This window comes from Electrona antarctica (genome assembly GCF_951216825.1).
Source record: "Electrona antarctica genome assembly, chromosome: 6".
NCBI classification, from domain to species: Eukaryota; Metazoa; Chordata; class Actinopteri; order Myctophiformes; family Myctophidae; genus Electrona; species Electrona antarctica.
In genome coordinates this window covers 59617140-59635874 of record NC_136811.1, presented here as the reverse complement: position 1 = coordinate 59635874, position 18735 = coordinate 59617140, and the positions used below count along the sequence as shown (strand labels likewise).

The 18735-nt window shown below is 48.6% G+C and overlaps 1 protein-coding gene across 2 annotated transcripts in view; it reads right to left on the bottom strand.

The window, feature by feature from the left end:
- Positions 1–237: 237 nt before the first annotated feature.
- The window catches only part of LOC306924617 (uncharacterized protein), a 67301-nt gene continuing 48803 nt past the window's right edge, over positions 238–18735 (bottom strand). Inside the window, exons 8-13 of one of the 2 annotated variants that reach the window (XM_079503192.1) lie at positions 11005–11114; positions 10179–10320; positions 4875–5040; positions 2161–3951; positions 1603–2052; positions 238–440 (exon numbers count right to left, since the gene is read on the bottom strand). In XM_079503192.1, the coding sequence (XP_079359318.1) occupies positions 330–440; positions 1603–2052; positions 2161–3951; positions 4875–5040; positions 10179–10320; positions 11005–11114 (2770 nt within the window). In that variant the 3' untranslated portion in view covers positions 238–329. Of the gene's footprint in view, positions 441–1602; positions 3952–4874; positions 5041–10178; positions 10321–11004; positions 11115–18735 lie in introns of both variants that reach the window. The other variant, XM_079503191.1, reaches the window with a different exon arrangement.

The window sequence follows — 18735 nt, the reverse complement described above, 5'->3', positions numbered from 1 at the left end:
GTGACTTGTGTGTGTTTATTGTTTTAAGCGACAACGTTAAACGGAGACGTAATAATTCACGCGGTTCTCTTAGCTAGCGCGGTCGCAGTTGGAGGAAACACATCGACTCACTGGCCTTGGAACGCCTCGGGATCCCCCAGGAGGAAGTCACTATATGTTGCTCTGAAGGAGAGGGGAAGTCTGGAGCTCTCTGGTGGAGCTGTTGCCCCCCCCCGCGACCCGACTACGGATAAGCGGTTGAAGATGGATGGTCCCAGAGAGGAGGTTCTAAACCGGGTCTGGTCCCAGAGAGGAGGTTCTAAACCGGGTCTGGTCCCAGAGAGGAGGTTCTAAACCGGGTCTGGTCCCAGCCGGAGGTTCTGAGGAGGGGGAGGGGGCTGCTCTGGGAGGAGGCCAGCGGTTCCATTCTGTGGCGTCGTCACATTCCCAGCGCTCTGAAACTGACCAGGAAACAGGAAATGATGAAAACGTCTATCTTGTAATTGTCATTAGCAAACAAGTCGGTGTGTGTGTGTCTGTCTGTCTGTCTGTCTGTCTGTCTGTCTGTCTGTACCCTCTCTCCCCGTACACACGTGTAAAGTGACTTTGGGTACACTATATAAATTCCAGGTATTATTATTATTAAACTTGTGCATTACGGACGTACACACGTACAGACATACAGACGTAGACATTACAGACGTACACACATACATACATTACGGACGTACACACGTACAGACATTACGGACGTACACACGTACAGACATTACGGACGTACACACGTACAGACATTACAGACATTACGGACGTACACACGTACAGACATTACGGACGTACACACGTACAGACATTACGGACGTACACACGTACAGACAGACGTACACACGTACAGACAGACGTACACACGTACAGACATTACAGACATTACGGACGTACACACGTACAGACATTACAGACATTACGGACGTACACACGTACAGACATGCAGATACTTTACATTACGGACGTACACGTACAGACATGCAGATACTTTACATTACGGACGTACACACGTACAGACATTACGGACGTACACGTACAGACATGCAGATACTTTACATTACGGACGTACACGTACAGACATTACGGACGTACACACGTACAGACATTACAGACATTACGGACGTACACACGTACAGACATTACGGACGTACACGTACAGACATTACGGACGTACACACGTACAGACATTACGGACGTACACGTACAGACATTACGGACGTACACGTACAGACATTACGGACGTACACGTACAGACATGCAGATACTTTACATTACGGACGTACACACGTACAGACATTACAGACATTACGGACGTACACACGTACAGACAGGACGTACACACGTACAGACATTACGGACGTACACGTACAGACATTACGGACGTACACGTACAGACATTACGGACGTACACGTACAGACATGCAGATACTTTTATAGATAGATTTGTCATATCTGCCATTTGTGATCACGAAGCCTAACATGCAAGCAGAAATACAAATTGTAACGTTCCAGCGTCCAATGTGTAACGACGTCACCCCCTAGTGGTGCTGGATGGACGTGCGTGGCGGTCGGTCTCACCTGCACGGTGCGTGGCTGATGACGATCCGCGGCGGCGAACGCCTTGATGCTGCTCTGAGGGTCGGCGGGACGCTGCTGCTGGTACAGGACGGTCGAGTCCACGTTCCACACCAGAGGAGGAGGAGGAGGAAGCCCCCCTCGGCCGTTCGCCGCTGCCTCCGCTGCCCCGGACGACGACATTCCGCTCACGCTCTGGCCTGCGGACACAAAGTTAAGGCCTGGCATGCGGGGAGGAGGAGGAGGAGGAGGAGGAGGAGGAGGAGCAGAAGAAGCTGCATTCAGAAGGCCCTGCTGGATGTATGCGTGCTGCTGCTGGGGCTGCAGGCCGCTCGGATCCACGTGAAACAACGTGCTGCTGCCGCCGTCTGGGCTTAAGAAGCCATAGCTGTTATTCACTGCAGCCTGATAAGGTTTGGCTACGTAACACAACTGCTGCTGCTGCTGCTGCTGCTGCTGCTGCTGCGTACACTGGACAGGTTGTGGGACAGGGAACGCATGCTGCTGCTGCTGCTGCTGCTGCTGCTGCTGCTGCTGCTGCTGCTGCTGCGTACACTGGACAGGTTGCTGCTGCTGCTGCTGCTGCTGCTGCTGCTGCTGCTGCTGCGTACACTGGACAGGTTGTGGGACAGGGAACGCATGCTGCTGCTGCTGCTGCTGCTGCTGCTGCTGCTGGCATGACTGTTGGTACAGAGCCTGGTACTGCTGTGGCGTCGCTGCAAGTGTCTGTGGATGCGAAGGCTGCTGTTGGATGTGTGCTTGTTGTTGTTGTTTGTACTGAAATGAATGGGGGATGGACTGTTGCAGGGATTGTTGCAGGGACTGGGGGATGGATTGTTGCAGGGACTGGGGCAGGGACCGAGGCAGGGACTGGGGGATGGATTGTTGCAGGGACTGGGGCAGGGACCGAGGCAGGGACTGGGGGATGGATTGTTGCAGGGACTGGGGGATGGACTGTTGCAGGGACTGGGGGATGGATTGTTGCAGGGACTGGGGCAGGGACCGAGGCAGGGACTGGGGGATGGACTGTTGCAGGGACTGGGGCAGGGACCGAGGCAGGGACTGGGGGATGGATTGTTGCAGGGACTGGGGGATGGATTGTTGCAGGGACTGAGGCAGGGACTGGGGCATGGCTTGTTGCAGGGACTGAGGCAGGGACTGGGGCTGTTGCAGGGACTGGGGCTGTTGCAGGGACTGGGGCATGGCTTGTTGCAGGCACTGGGGCAGGGACTGAGGCAGGGACTGTTGCAGGCACTGAGGCAGGGACTGAGGCAGGGACTGGGGCATCGACTGGGGCATGGACTGTTGCAGGCACTGGGGCATGGACTGGGGCATGGACTGTTGCAGGCACTGGGGCAGGGACTGTTGCAGGCACTGGGGCAGGGACTGTTGCAGGCACTGGGGCAGGGACTGTTGCAGGCACTGGGGCATGGACTGTTGCAGGCACTGGGGCATGGACTGTTGCAGGCACTGGGGCAGGGAGTGAGGCAGGGACTGTTGCAGGGACTGGGGCAGGGAGTGAGGCAGGGACTGTTGCAGGGACTGGGGCAGGGAGTGAGGCAGGGACTGTTGCAGGGACTGGGGCAGGGAGTGAGGCAGGGACTGTTGCAGGGACTGGGGCAGGGAGTGAGGCAGGGACTGTTGCAGGGACTGGGGCATGGACTGTTGCAGGCACTGAGGCGGGGACTGGGGCATGGCTTGTTGCAGGCACTGGGGCAACAGCCGAGACTGGGGCTGCAGCAGCTGAGGCAGCGTGGCTTGCTGTTCCTCCCAACAAGAAGTCATGGCGGGCTGTCGGGCCGAGGCCGACTGCTGCCCGCCCGGCTGCTGCGGTGCGTTGGTGCCACGGTGCTGCTGCTGCTGCTGAAACAGCATTGCAGAGCTGCAGCCACTGAGATCCGGACCCCCTAAGACGCCGTCCGCCCTCTTCAGGGACTCCTGCACGTAGGACAGGATGTCCTCGGTGAAGTCGGGGATGGTGTCCAGCGTGTGGTCCAGCTCCACGGACAGGAAGGTGTGGTCCTGCTGGAACAGCTCCAGGTCCTCCCGGCAGATGCCCAGGCTTGTCATGAAGCTCCACAGCTCGCTGTCCTCCTCCACGGGGGGCGGAGGGCAGCGCTGCTGCAGGCCGCTTCCCATGGACTCGAACTTGAACACGGAGCTGTCGGAGAACGTCGACAGGAAGCTCTCCTGCCAGCTGCTGGAGAAGACGCGCCCGCAGTCGCCTCCCGCCTGTTGGGACGAGTCCCGGTGGGGCGTGTGCCGCTCGCCACCATGACACGGGTAGATGGACTTCATGTCCTGTTTCATCAGCGAGCCGAGCAGAGAGTCTGGGTTCAGGGTGTCTGTTTCCTGGTTTCAAATCAAATCAAATCAAAATGCATTTAATATTTATATTATAGCACAGTGGTTTTTCAACCCGTTTCATTTCATTTTGGAAATTATGAATCGATTTTTAATCGTTCATAACGGAATCGCGATTCTAATTAGAATCGACACCCCTAGAAACCACCGTTTGATCTACATGTCTGCCTCTCAGACCCTCTCAGACCCTCTCAGAGCCTCTCAGATCTACATGTCTGCCTCTCAGACCCTCTCAGACCCTCTCAGACCCTCTCTGATCTACATGTCTGCCTCTCAGACCCTCTCAGACCCTCTCAGACCCTCTCTGATCTACATGTCTGCCTCTCAGACCCTCTCAGATCTACATGTCTGCCTCTCAGACCCACAACTAATGAATCTGATCTACATGTCTGCCTCTCAGACCCTCTCAGACCCTCTCAGATCTACATGTCTGCCTCTCAGACCCTCTCAGACCCTCTCAGATCTACATGTCTGCCTCTCAGACCCTCTCAGACCCTCTCAGATCTACATGTCTGCCTCTCAGACCCTCTCAGACCCTCTCAGATCTACATGTCTGCCTCTCAGACCCTCTCAGACCCTCTCAGACCCTCTCAGATCTACATGTCTGCCTCTCAGACCCTCTCTGATCTACATGTCTGCCTCTCAGACCCACAACTAATGAATCTTTTGTTGTCGTCGGATAAGATTCCATGCTTTTAGGCAAACGTTTATCAAAAATAACAATTATTCTATACATTCTCTAATTGCGTAGACTTCTTGTAAATGAAGTTATGCATATCTTTAACTAATGTAACTCTTGAGAGCGTAACAATGAAACCAAATGGACCCGTAGGGGTCCATTTGGTTTCATTGTTGCGCTCTCAAGAGGTTTCCGGGCATGCACAGTCAAAAGCATTTTGTCTGCATCTGACCTGGTTGTTGTTGTTGTTGTTGGAGGCGGTGGTGGTGTGCGGGGGACTCCCCCCCACCGGGGGCGCTGCAGGGAGGTCGGAGTCGTACAGCACGGCCTCCCCCGTGGCGTAAGTGAACGGCAGTTGAGCGCTCCTCTTCCTCATGTGTTCCTCTCCCTCCTCGTCCCTAGAAACACACAACGGGGGATAAAAGCAAACAAATAAAATCTGAAAGACTGAAAATTAGGAATGCCCCGGTACACTTCTTTCGCTTCCGATCCGATACCTCAATTTCTGTGTTAGCCGATACCGATACCAGTGTCGTGATCTCATGTTGTGTTTATAGCTATCTAGATATATATATATATATATATATATATATATATATATCTGGTGTTGTGTTTATTTATAAACACAATACATACATAACATAACACAATTTATTTTCTGCGGCCGAATATTCGGCTTCGGCCGCAGAAAATGGCTAAAAATGTCTTGCCGTAACAATTTATTTTGCCATAAATCAGGTAGCTTTAAGGTACGGCCATGACAGCAATGGTAGGAAAAAAGATATATAATATTAATATTCGGTATTCAGTTTTCGGACAAGAATTTCCCTTTCGGTGCATCCCTAGTTGAAACTATGACCAGATCTACTCAGTGAGGAGTTGACACTATGACCAGATCTACTGTGGAGAGGAGTTGAAACTATGACCAGATCTACTCAGTGAGGAGTTGACACTATGACCAGATCTACTGTGGAGAGGAGTTGAAACTATGACCAGATCTACTGTGGAGAGGAGTTGACACTATGACCAGATCTACTCAGTGAGGAGTTGACACTATGACCAGATCTACTGTGGAGAGGAGTTGACACTATGACCAGATCTACTCAGTGAGGAGTTGACACTATGACCAGATCTACTGTGGAGAGGAGTTGACACTATGACCAGATCTACTGTGGAGAGGAGTTGACACTATGACCAGATCTACTCAGTGAGGAGTTGACACTATGACCAGATCTACTGTGGAGAGGAGTTGACACTATGACCAGATCTACTGTGGAGAGGAGTTGACACTATGACCAGATCTACTCAGTGAGGAGTTGACACTATGACCAGATCTACTGTGGAGAGGAGTTGAAACTATGACCAGATCTACTGTGGAGAGGAGTTGACACTATGACCAGATCTACTCAGTGAGGTGTTGAAACTATGACCAGATCTACTCAGTGAGGAGTTGAAACTATGACCAGATCTACTCAGTGAGGAGTTGACACTATGACCAGATCTACTGTGGAGAGGAGTTGACACTATGACCAGATCTACTCAGTGAGGAGTTGACACTATGACCAGATCTACTGTGGAGAGGAGTTGAAACTATGACCAGATCTACTCAGTGAGGAGTTGAAACTATGACCAGATCTACTGTGGAGAGGAGTTGACACTATGACCAGATCTACTCAGTGAGGTGTTGAAACTATGACCAGATCTACTCAGTGAGGAGTTGAAACTATGACCAGATCTACTGTGGAGAGGAGTTGACACTATGACCAGATCTACGCAGTGAGGAGTTGACACTATGACCAGATCTACTCAGTGAGGAGTTGACACTATGACCAGATCTACTCAGTGAGGAGTTGACACTATGACCAGATCTACTGTGGAGAGGAGTTGAAACTATGACCAGATCTACTCAGTGAGGAGTTGAAACTATGACCAGATCTACTCAGTGAGGAGTTGAAACTATGACCAGATCTACTCAGTGAGGAGTTGAAACTATGACCAGATCTACTGTGGAGAGGAGTTGAAACTATGACCAGATCTACTGTGGAGAGGAGTTGAAACTATGACCAGATCTACTGTGGAGAGGAGTTGAAACTATGACCAGATCTACTGTGGAGAGGAGTTGACACTATGACCAGATCTACTCAGTGAGGAGTTGACACTATGACCAGATCTACTCAGTGAGGAGTTGACACTATGACCAGATCTACTCAGTGAGGAGTTGACACTATGACCAGATCTACTCAGTGAGGAGTTGACACTATGACCAGATCTACTGTGGAGAGGAGTTGACACTATGACCAGATCTACTCAGTGAGGAGTTGACACTATGACCAGATCTACTCAGTGAGGAGTTGACACTATGACCAGATCTACTGTGGAGAGGAGTTGACACTATGACCAGATCTACTCAGTGAGGTGTTGAAACTATGACCAGATCTACTGTGGAGAGGAGTTGACACTATGACCAGATCTACTGTGGAGAGGAGTTGACACTATGACCAGATCTACTCAGTGAGGAGTTGACACTATGACCAGATCTACTCAGTGAGGAGTTGAAACTATGACCAGATCTACTGTGGAGAGGAGTTGACACTATGACCAGATCTACTCAGTGAGGAGTTGACACTATGACCAGATCTACTGTGGAGAGGAGTTGACACTATGACCAGATCTACTCAGTGAGGAGTTGAAACTATGACCAGATCTACTGTGGAGAGGAGTTGAAACTATGACCAGATCTACTGTGGAGAGGAGTTGAAACTATGACCAGATCTACTGTGGAGAGGAGTTGACACTATGACCAGATCTACTCAGTGAGGAGTTGAAACTATGACCAGATCTACTGTGGAGAGGAGTTGAAACTATGACCAGATCTACTGTGGAGAGGAGTTGACACTATGACCAGATCTACTCAGTGAGGAGTTGACACTATGACCAGATCTACTCAGTGAGGAGTTGAAACTATGACCAGATCTACTGTGGAGAGGAGTTGACACTATGACCAGATCTACTGTGGAGAGGAGTTGACACTATGACCAGATCTACTGTGGAGAGGAGTTGAAACTATGACCAGATCTATTGTGGAGAGGAGTTGACACTATGACCAGATCTACTCAGTGAGGAGTTGACACTATGACCAGATCTACTCAGTGAGGAGTTGACACTATGACCAGATCTACTCAGTGAGGAGTTGAAACTATGACCAGATCTACTGTGGAGAGGAGTTGACACTATGACCAGATCTACTGTGGAGAGGAGTTGACACTATGACCAGATCTACTCAGTGAGGAGTTGACACTATGACCAGATCTACTCAGTGAGGAGTTGACACTATGACCAGATCTACTGTGGAGAGGAGTTGACACTATGACCAGATCTACTCAGTGAGGAGTTGACACTATGACCAGATCTACTCAGTGAGGAGTTGACACTATGACCAGATCTACTGTGGAGAGGAGTTGACACTATGACCAGATCTACTCAGTGAGGAGTTGACACTATGACCAGATCTACTCAGTGAGGAGTTGACACTATGACCAGATCTACTCAGTGAGGTGTTGAAACTATGACCAGATCTACTGTGGACAGGAGTTGACACTATGACCAGATCTACTCAGTGAGGAGTTGACACTATGACCAGATCTACTGTGGAGAGGAGTTGACACTATGACCAGATCTACTCAGTGAGGAGTTGACACTATGACCAGATCTACTCAGTGAGGAGTTGAAACTATGACCAGATCTACTGTGGAGAGGAGTTGACACTATGACCAGATCTACTGTGGAGAGGAGTTGACACTATGACCAGATCTACTCAGTGAGGAGTTGACACTATGACCAGATCTACTCAGTGAGGAGTTGACACTATGACCAGATCTACTCAGTGAGGAGTTGAAACTATGACCAGATCTACTCAGTGAGGAGTTGAAACTATGACCAGATCTACTCAGTGAGGAGTTGAAACTATGACCAGATCTACTGTGGAGAGGAGTTGACACTATGACCAGATCTACTCAGTGAGGAGTTGACACTATGACCAGATCTACTGTGGAGAGGAGTTGACACTATGACCAGATCTACTCAGTGAGGAGTTGACACTATGACCAGATCTACTCAGTGAGGAGTTGAAACTATGACCAGATCTACTGTGGAGAGGAGTTGACACTATGACCAGATCTACTGTGGAGAGGAGTTGAAACTATGACCAGATCTACTCAGTGAGGAGTTGAAACTATGACCAGATCTACTGTGGAGAGGAGTTGAAACTATGACCAGATCTACTCAGTGAGGAGTTGAAACTATGACCAGATCTACTCAGTGAGGAGTTGACACTATGACCAGATCTACTCAGTGAGGTGTTGAAACTATGACCAGATCTACTGTGGAGAGGAGTTGACACTATGACCAGATCTACTGTGGAGAGGAGTTGACACTATGACCAGATCTACTGTGGAGAGGAGTTGACACTATGACCAGATCTACTGTGGAGAGGAGTTGACACTATGACCAGATCTACGCAGTGAGGAGTTGACACTATGACCAGATCTACTGTGGAGAGGAGTTGACACTATGACCAGATCTACTGTGGAGAGGAGTTGACACTATGACCAGATCTACTCAGTGAGGTGTTGAAACTATGACCAGATCTACTCAGTGAGGAGTTGAAACTATGACCAGATCTACTGTGGAGAGGAGTTGACACTATGACCAGATCTACTCAGTGAGGAGTTGACACTATGACCAGATCTACTCAGTGAGGAGTTGACACTATGACCAGATCTACTCAGTGAGGAGTTGACACTATGACCAGATCTACTCAGTGAGGTGTTGAAACTATGACCAGATCTACTCAGTGCCGCCCCCTTTCATGACGACGCCAGTCCCGCCCCCTTGCATGACGACGCAGTCCCGCCCCCTTTCATGACGACGCCAGTCCCGCCCCCTTGCATGACGACGCAGTCCCGCCCCCTTTCATGGCGACGCCAGGCCCAGGAAATAGTTCCAGATGCATTTTTCCTCATAGACATTTCAAAACGTATTTATTTAAAGACCTTTTAAGCGTCGTACGAAGCCAACTCTTGTCGTGACAAATCATGACAACAAACACAATATTTTGGACCAAACAAATAATTACAAAGAAGAAAAACAACAAAAAAAGTGTTGTAACCTGCCGTTTTCTTCTTCTTTCTAATTATTTGTTAAGCCCCGAAAAATTGTGTTTGTTGTCATTTTGCGGCGGGAACCCCTTTTGGTGTTTTAAACATTATGTTGTAATCTAGCTATTGAAAAATAGCAGATCTACAAGCTCATAGCGTGCCACCGAGTGGCGCGCTACGAGCTTGTAGGTCTGCTATTTTTTTTAAATCGTGAAAATATTTATTTCAGAAAACTGGAGGATTCAGAAGATTTTTTTTAATTTTGAGGTTAGGCCTAAATGGGTCTAATAAATACTTTCTGAAAAGTCTATCAGGAAAATTAACGGGGAATTCTTTTCCGGGTCTCTCGAGGGGGCGGGGCTGCTGGTGAACAGACATACGTCAGGACCCGCTCGCTGCAGATGATGAAGTCTGGCCGAGCGTTCTTGTAGACGAGGCGAGCGTTGGACTGAACCCACACCCAGCCGTTGTGCTTGGTCAGCAGCCGGAAGACGGTCATCCCGCTCTCTCCCGTCTTCATCACTGTGGTGGAGACACAGCGCAACGCATGGTTAGGGTACACTTGGTTGGTTGCACATAGCAGATCTACAAAGCTCACAACGCGTGGCGCTGCGGCACGCTGTGAGCTTGTAGATCGGCTGTAGTTTGACTAGTTTGAGTCCCAAACGGTCTAAAACGTCTCTTTTTTGACCCGGAAGGTTTGGCAACCAATCAGATACTGAGGGTCTGTTACTCTTGAGAGTGGATCCAAATGGACCCGTACGGGTCTCTAGAGTAACAGTGGAACCAAATGGACCCGTACGGGTCTCTAGAGTAACAGTGGAACCAAATGGACCCGTACGGGTCTCTAGAGTAACAGTGGAACCAAATGGACCCGTACGGGTCTCTAGAGTAACAGTGGAACCAAATGGACCCGTACGGGTCTCTAGAGTAACAGTGGAACCAAATGGACCCGTACGGGTCTCTAGAGTAACAGTGGAACCAAATGGACCCGTACGGGTCTCTAGAGTAACAGTGGAACCAAATGGACCCGTACGGGTCTCTAGAGTAACAGTGGAACCAAATGGACCCGTACGGGTCTCTAGAGTAACAGTGGAACCAAATGGACCCGTACGGGTCTCTAGAGTAACAGTGGAACCAAATGGACCCGTACAGGTCTCTAGAGTAACAGTGGGGGGGGGTGAATGAAGGACCAAATGGACGTACTGCGCATGTGGTGCTCGGAGCAGTGCAGCATGTCTCCAGCGTGGACGAACTGGTAGCCAGATCCTCTGTTACAAAGCTCTACGTCTGAGTAGCCCATGACCACCTTCCCTCTGTGGAGAGAACACATCATATTTAATACCCATGACCACCTTCCCTCTGTGGAGAGAACACATCATATTTAATACCCATGACCACCTTCCCTCTGTGGAGAGAACACATCATATTTAATACCCATGACCACCTTCCCTCTGTGGAGAGAACACATCATATTTAATACCCATGACCACCTTCCCTCTGTGGAGAGAAGACATCATATTTAATACCCATGACCACCTTCCCTCTGTGGAGAGAACACATCATATTTAATACCCATGACCACCTTCCCTCTGTGGAGAGAACACATCATATTTAATACCCATGACCACCTTCCCTCTGTGGAGAGAACACATCATATTTAATATTTACATACATGACCACCTTCCCTCTGTGGAGAGAACACATCATATTTAATACCCATGACCACCTTCCCTCTGTGGAGAGAACACATCATATTTAATACCCATGACCACCTTCCCTCTGTGGAGAGAAGACATCATATTTAATACCCATGACCACCTTCCCTCTGTGGAGAGAACACATCATATTTAATATTTACATACATGGCCACCTTCCCTCTGTGGAGAGAACACATCATATTTAATATTTACATACATGGCCACCTTCCCTCTGTGGAGAGAAGACATCATATTTAATATTTACATACATGACCACCTTCCCTCTGTGGAGAGAACACATCATATTTAATATTTACATACATGGCCACCTTCCCTCTGTGGAGAGAAGACATCATATTTAATATTTACATACATGACCACCTTCCCTCTGTGGAGAGAACACATCATATTTAATACCCATGACCACCTTCCCTCTGTGGACTGTGTGAGTGGACTGGGGGGCGATAACGGACAGTGGACTGTGAGTGGACTGGGGGCGATAATAAACAGCGGACAGCGGACTGTGAGTGGACTAACTGTGGGCGATAATAAACAGAGGACAGCGGACTGTGAGTGGACTGGGGGGCGATAACGGACAGCGGACTGTGAGTGGACTAACTGGGGGGTGATAATAAACAGAGGACTGTGAGTGGACTAACTGGGGGTGATAATAAACAGAGGACTGTGAGTGGACTAACTGGGGGTGATAATAAACAGCAGACTGTGAGTGGACTAACTGGGGGTGATAATAAACAGAGGACTGTGAGTGGACTAACTGGAGGGTGATAATAAACAGAGGACTGTGAGTGGACTAACTGGGGGGTGATAATAAACAGAGGACTGTGAGTGGACTAACTGGGGGGTGATAATAAACAGAGGACTGTGAGTGGACTAACTGGGGGTGATAATAAACAGAGGACTGTGAGTGGACTAACTGGGGGTGATAATAAACAGAGGACTGTGAGTGGACTAACTGGGGGTGATAATAAACAGAGGACTGTGTGAGTGGACTAACTGGGGGGTGATAATAAACAGAGGACTGTGAGTGGACTAACTGGGGGGTGATAATAAACAGAGGACTGTGAGTGGACTAACTGGGGGGTGATAATAAACAGAGGACTGTGAGTGGACTAACTGGAGGGTGATAATAAACAGCAGACTGTGAGTGGACTAACTGGGGGTGATAATAAACAGAGGACTGTGAGTGGACTAACTGGGGGGTGATAATAAACAGAGGACTGTGAGTGGACTAACTGGGGGTGATAATAAACAGAGGACTGTGAGTGGACTAACTGGGGGTGATAATAAACAGCAGACTGTGAGTGGACTAACTGGGGGTGATAATAAACAGAGGACTGTGAGTGGACTAACTGGAGGGTGATAATAAACAGAGGACTGTGAGTGGACTAACTGGGGGGTGATAATAAACAGAGGACTGTGAGTGGACTAACTGGGGGTGATAATAAACAGAGGACTGTGTGAGTGGACTAACTGGGGGTGATAATAAACAGAGGACTGTGAGTGGACTAACTGGGGGGTGATAATAAACAGAGGACTGTGAGTGGACTAACTGGGGGGTGATAATAAACAGAGGACTGTGAGTGGACTAACTGGGGGTGATAATAAACAGAGGACTGTGAGTGGACTAACTGGGGGTGATAATAAACAGAGGACTGTGTGAGTGGACTAACTGGGGGTGATAATAAACAGAGGACTGTGAGTGGACTAACTGGGGGGTGATAATAAACAGAGGACTGTGAGTGGACTAACTGGGGGGTGATAATAAACAGAGGACTGTGAGTGGACTAACTGGGGGTGATAATAAACAGAGGACTGTGTGAGTGGACTAACTGGGGGGTGATAATAAACAGAGGACTGTGTGAGTGGACTAACTGGGGGTGATAATAAACAGAGGACTGTGAGTGGACTAACTGGGGGTGATAATAAACAGAGGACTGTGAGTGGACTAACTGGGGGTGATAATAAACAGAGGACTGTGAGTGGACTAACTGGGGGTGATAATAAACAGAGGACTGTGAGTGGACTAACTGGGGGGTGATAATAAACAGAGGACTGTGAGTGGACTAACTGGGGGTGATAATAAACAGAGGACTGTGAGTGGACTAACTGGGGGTGATAATAAACAGAGGACTGTGTGAGTGGACTAACTGGGGGTGATAATAAACAGAGGACTGTGAGTGGACTAACTGGGGGGTGATAATAAACAGAGGACTGTGAGTGGACTAACTGGGGGGTGATAATAAACAGAGGACTGTGAGTGGACTAACTGGGGGTGATAATAAACAGAGGACTGTGAGTGGACTAACTGGGGGTGATAATAAACAGAGGACTGTGAGTGGACTAACTGGGGGTGATAATAAACAGAGGACTGTGAGTGGACTAACTGGGGGTGATAATAAACAGAGGACTGTGAGTGGACTAACTGGGGGTGATAATAAACAGAGGACTGTGAGTGGACTAACTGGGGGTGATAATAAACAGAGGACTGTGAGTGGACTAACTGGGGGTGATAATAAACAGAGGACTGTGAGTGGACTAACTGGGGGTGATAATAAACAGAGGACTGTGAGTGGACTAACTGGGGGTGATAATAAACAGAGGACTGTGAGTGGACTAACTGGGGGTGATAATAAACAGAGGACTGTGAGTGGACTAACTGGGGGTGATAATAAACAGAGGACTGTGAGTGGACTAACTGGGGGTGATAATAAACAGAGGACTGTGTGAGTGGACTAACTGGGGGGTGATAATAAACAGAGGACTGTGAGTGGACTAACTGGGGGTGATAATAAACAGAGGACTGTGAGTGGACTAACTGGGGGTGATAATAAACAGAGGACTGTGAGTGGACTAACTGGGGGTGATAATAAACAGAGGACTGTGTGAGTGGACTAACTGGGGGGTGATAATAAACAGAGGACTGTGAGTGGACTAACTGGGGGTGATAATAAACAGAGGACTGTGAGTGGACTAACTGGGGGTGATAATAAACAGAGGACTGTGAGTGGACTAACTGGGGGTGATAATAAACAGAGGACTGTGAGTGGACTAACTGGGGGTGATAATAAACAGAGGACTGTGAGTGGACTAACTGGAGGGTGATAATAAACAGAGGACTGTGAGTGGACTAACTGGGGGGTGATAATAAACAGAGGACTGTGAGTGGACTAACTGGGGGGTGATAATAAACAGAGGACTGTGAGTGGACTAACTGGGGGTGATAATAAACAGAGGACTGTGTGAGTGGACTAACTGGGGGGTGATAATAAACAGAGGACTGTGAGTGGACTAACTGGGGGTGATAATAAACAGAGGACTGTGAGTGGACTAACTGGGGGGTGATAATAAACAGAGGACTGTGAGTGGACTAACTGGGGGGTGATAATAAACAGAGGACTGTGAGTGGACTAACTGGGGGTGATAATACACAGAGGACTGTGAGTGGACTAACTGGGGGTGATAATAAACAGAGGACTGTGAGTGGACTAACTGGGGGTGATAATAAACAGAGGACTGTGAGTGGACTAACTGGGGGTGATAATAAACAGCGCACAGCGGACTGTGTGAGTGGACTAACTGGGGGGTGATAATAAACAGAGGACTGTGAGTGGACTAACTGGGGGTGATAATAAACAGAGGACTGTGTGAGTGGACTAACTGGGGGTGATAATAAACAGAGGACTGTGAGTGGACTAACTGGGGGGTGATAATAAACAGAGGACTGTGAGTGGACTAACTGGGGGGTGATAATAAACAGAGGACTGTGAGTGGACTAACTGGGGGTGATAATAAACAGAGGACTGTGAGTGGACTAACTGGGGGTGATAATAAACAGAGGACTGTGAGTGGACTAACTGGGGGTGATAATAAACAGAGGACTGTGAGTGGACTAACTGGGGGGTGATAATAAACAGAGGACTGTGAGTGGACTAACTGGGGGGTGATAATAAACAGAGGACTGTGAGTGGACTAACTGGGGGTGATAATAAACAGAGGACTGTGTGAGTGGACTAACTGGGGGGTGATAATAAACAGAGGACTGTGTGAGTGGACTAACTGGGGGTGATAATAAACAGAGGACTGTGAGTGGACTAACTGGGGGTGATAATAAACAGAGGACTGTGAGTGGACTAACTGGGGGTGATAATAAACAGAGGACTGTGAGTGGACTAACTGGGGGTGATAATAAACAGAGGACTGTGAGTGGACTAACTGGGGGGTGATAATAAACAGAGGACTGTGAGTGGACTAACTGGGGGTGATAATAAACAGAGGACTGTGAGTGGACTAACTGGGGGTGATAATAAACAGAGGACTGTGTGAGTGGACTAACTGGGGGTGATAATAAACAGAGGACTGTGAGTGGACTAACTGGGGGGTGATAATAAACAGAGGACTGTGAGTGGACTAACTGGGGGGTGATAATAAACAGAGGACTGTGAGTGGACTAACTGGGGGTGATAATAAACAGAGGACTGTGAGTGGACTAACTGGGGGTGATAATAAACAGAGGACTGTGAGTGGACTAACTGGGGGTGATAATAAACAGAGGACTGTGAGTGGACTAACTGGGGGTGATAATAAACAGAGGACTGTGAGTGGACTAACTGGGGGTGATAATAAACAGAGGACTGTGAGTGGACTAACTGGGGGTGATAATAAACAGAGGACTGTGAGTGGACTAACTGGGGGTGATAATAAACAGAGGACTGTGAGTGGACTAACTGGGGGTGATAATAAACAGAGGACTGTGAGTGGACTAACTGGGGGTGATAATAAACAGAGGACTGTGAGTGGACTAACTGGAGGGTGATAATAAACAGAGGACTGTGAGTGGACTAACTGGGGGGTGATAATAAACAGAGGACTGTGAGTGGACTAACTGGGGGGTGATAATAAACAGAGGGCTGTGAGTGGACTAACTGGGGGTGATAATAAACAGAGGACTGTGTGAGTGGACTAACTGGGGGGTGATAATAAACAGAGGACTGTGAGTGGACTAACTGGGGGTGATAATAAACAGAGGACTGTGAGTGGACTAACTGGGGGGTGATAATAAACAGAGGACTGTGAGTGGACTAACTGGGGGGTGATAATAAACAGAGGACTGTGAGTGGACTAACTGGGGGTGATAATACACAGAGGACTGTGAGTGGACTAACTGGGGGTGATAATAAACAGAGGACTGTGAGTGGACTAACTGGGGGTGATAATAAACAGAGGACTGTGAGTGGACTAACTGGGGGTGATAATAAACAGCGCACAGCGGACTGTGTGAGTGGACTAACTGGGGGGTGATAATAAACAGAGGACTGTGAGTGGACTAACTGGGGGTGATAATAAACAGAGGACTGTGAGTGGACTAACTGGGGGGTGATAATAAACAGAGGTCTGTGAGTGGACTAACTGGGGGTGATAATAAACAGAGGACTGTGAGTGGACTAACTGGGGGTGATAATAAACAGAGGACTGTGAGTGGACTAACTGGGGGTGATAATAAACAGCGCACAGCGGACTGTGTGAGTGGACTAACTGGGGGTGATAATAAACAGAGGACTGTGAGTGGACTAACTGGGGGGTGATAATAAACAGAGGACTGTGAGTGGACTAACTGGGGGTGATAATAAACAGAGGACTGTGTGAGTGGACTAACTGGGGGGTGATAATAAACAGAGGACTGTGTGAGTGGACTAACTGGGGGGTGATAATAAACAGAGGACTGTGTGAGTGGACTAACTGGGGGGTGATAATAAACAGAGGACTGTGAGTGGACTAACTGGGGGGTGATAATAAACAGCAGACTGTGTGAGTGGACTAACTGGGGGGTGATAATAAACAGAGGTCTGTGAGTGGACTAACTGGGGGTGATAATAAACAGAGGACTGTGAGTGGACTAACTGGGGGGTGATAATAAACAGAGGACTGAGTGGACTAACTGGGGGGTGATAATAAACAGAGGACTGTGAGTGGACTAACTGGGGGGTGATAATAAACAGAGGACTGTGAGTGGACTAACTGGGGGTGATAATAAACAGAGGACTGTGTGAGTGGACTAACTGGGGGGTGATAATAAACAGAGGACTGTGTGAGTGGACTAACTGGGGGGTGATAATAAACAGAGGACTGTGAGTGGACTAACTGGGGGTGATAATAAACAGAGGACTGTGAGTGGACTAACTGGGGGGTGATAATAAACAGAGGACTGTGAGTGGACTAACTGGGGGTGATAATAAACAGAGGACTGTGAGTGGACTAACTGGGGGTGATAATAAACAGAGGACTGTGAGTGGACTAACTGGGGGGTGATAATAAACAGAGGACTGTGAGTGGACTAACTGGGGGTGATAATAAACAGAGGACTGTGAGTGGACTAACTGGGGGTGATAATAAACAGAGGACTGTGAGTGGACTAACTGGGGGGTGATAATAAACAGAGGACTGTGAGTGGACTAACTGGGGGTGATAATAAACAGCGCACAGAGGACTGTGAGTGGACTAACTGGGGGGTGATAATAAACAGAGGACTGTGAGTGGACTAACTGGGGGGTGATAATAAACAGAGGACTGTGAGTGGACTAACTGGGGGTGATAATAAACAGAGGACTGTGAGTGGACTAACTGGGGGTGATAATAAACAGAGGACTGTGAGTGGACTAACTGGGGGGTGATAATAAACAGAGGACTGTGAGTGGACTAACTGGGGGTGATAATAAACAGCGCACAGAGGACTGTGAGTGGACTAACTGGGGGGTGATAATAAACAGAGGACTGTGAGTGGACTAACTGGGGGGTGATAATAAACAGAGGACTGTGAGTGGACTAACTGGGGGGTGATAATAAACAGCAGACTGTGTGAGTGGACTAACTGGGGGTGATAATAAACAGAGGACTGTGTGAGTGGACTAACTGGGGGTGATAATAAACAGAGGACTGTGAGTGGACTAACTGGGGGTGATAATAAACAGAGGACTGTGAGTGGACTAACTGGGGGGTGATAATACACAGAGGACTGTGTGAGTGGACTAACTGGGGGTGATAATAAACAGAGGACTGTGAGTGGACTAACTGGGGGGTGATAATAAACAGAGGACTGTGTGAGTGGACTAACTGGGGGGTGATAATAAACAGAGGACTGTGTGAGTGGACTAACTGGGGGGTGATAATAAACAGAGGACTGTGAGTGGACTAACTGGGGGGTGATAATAAACAGAGGACT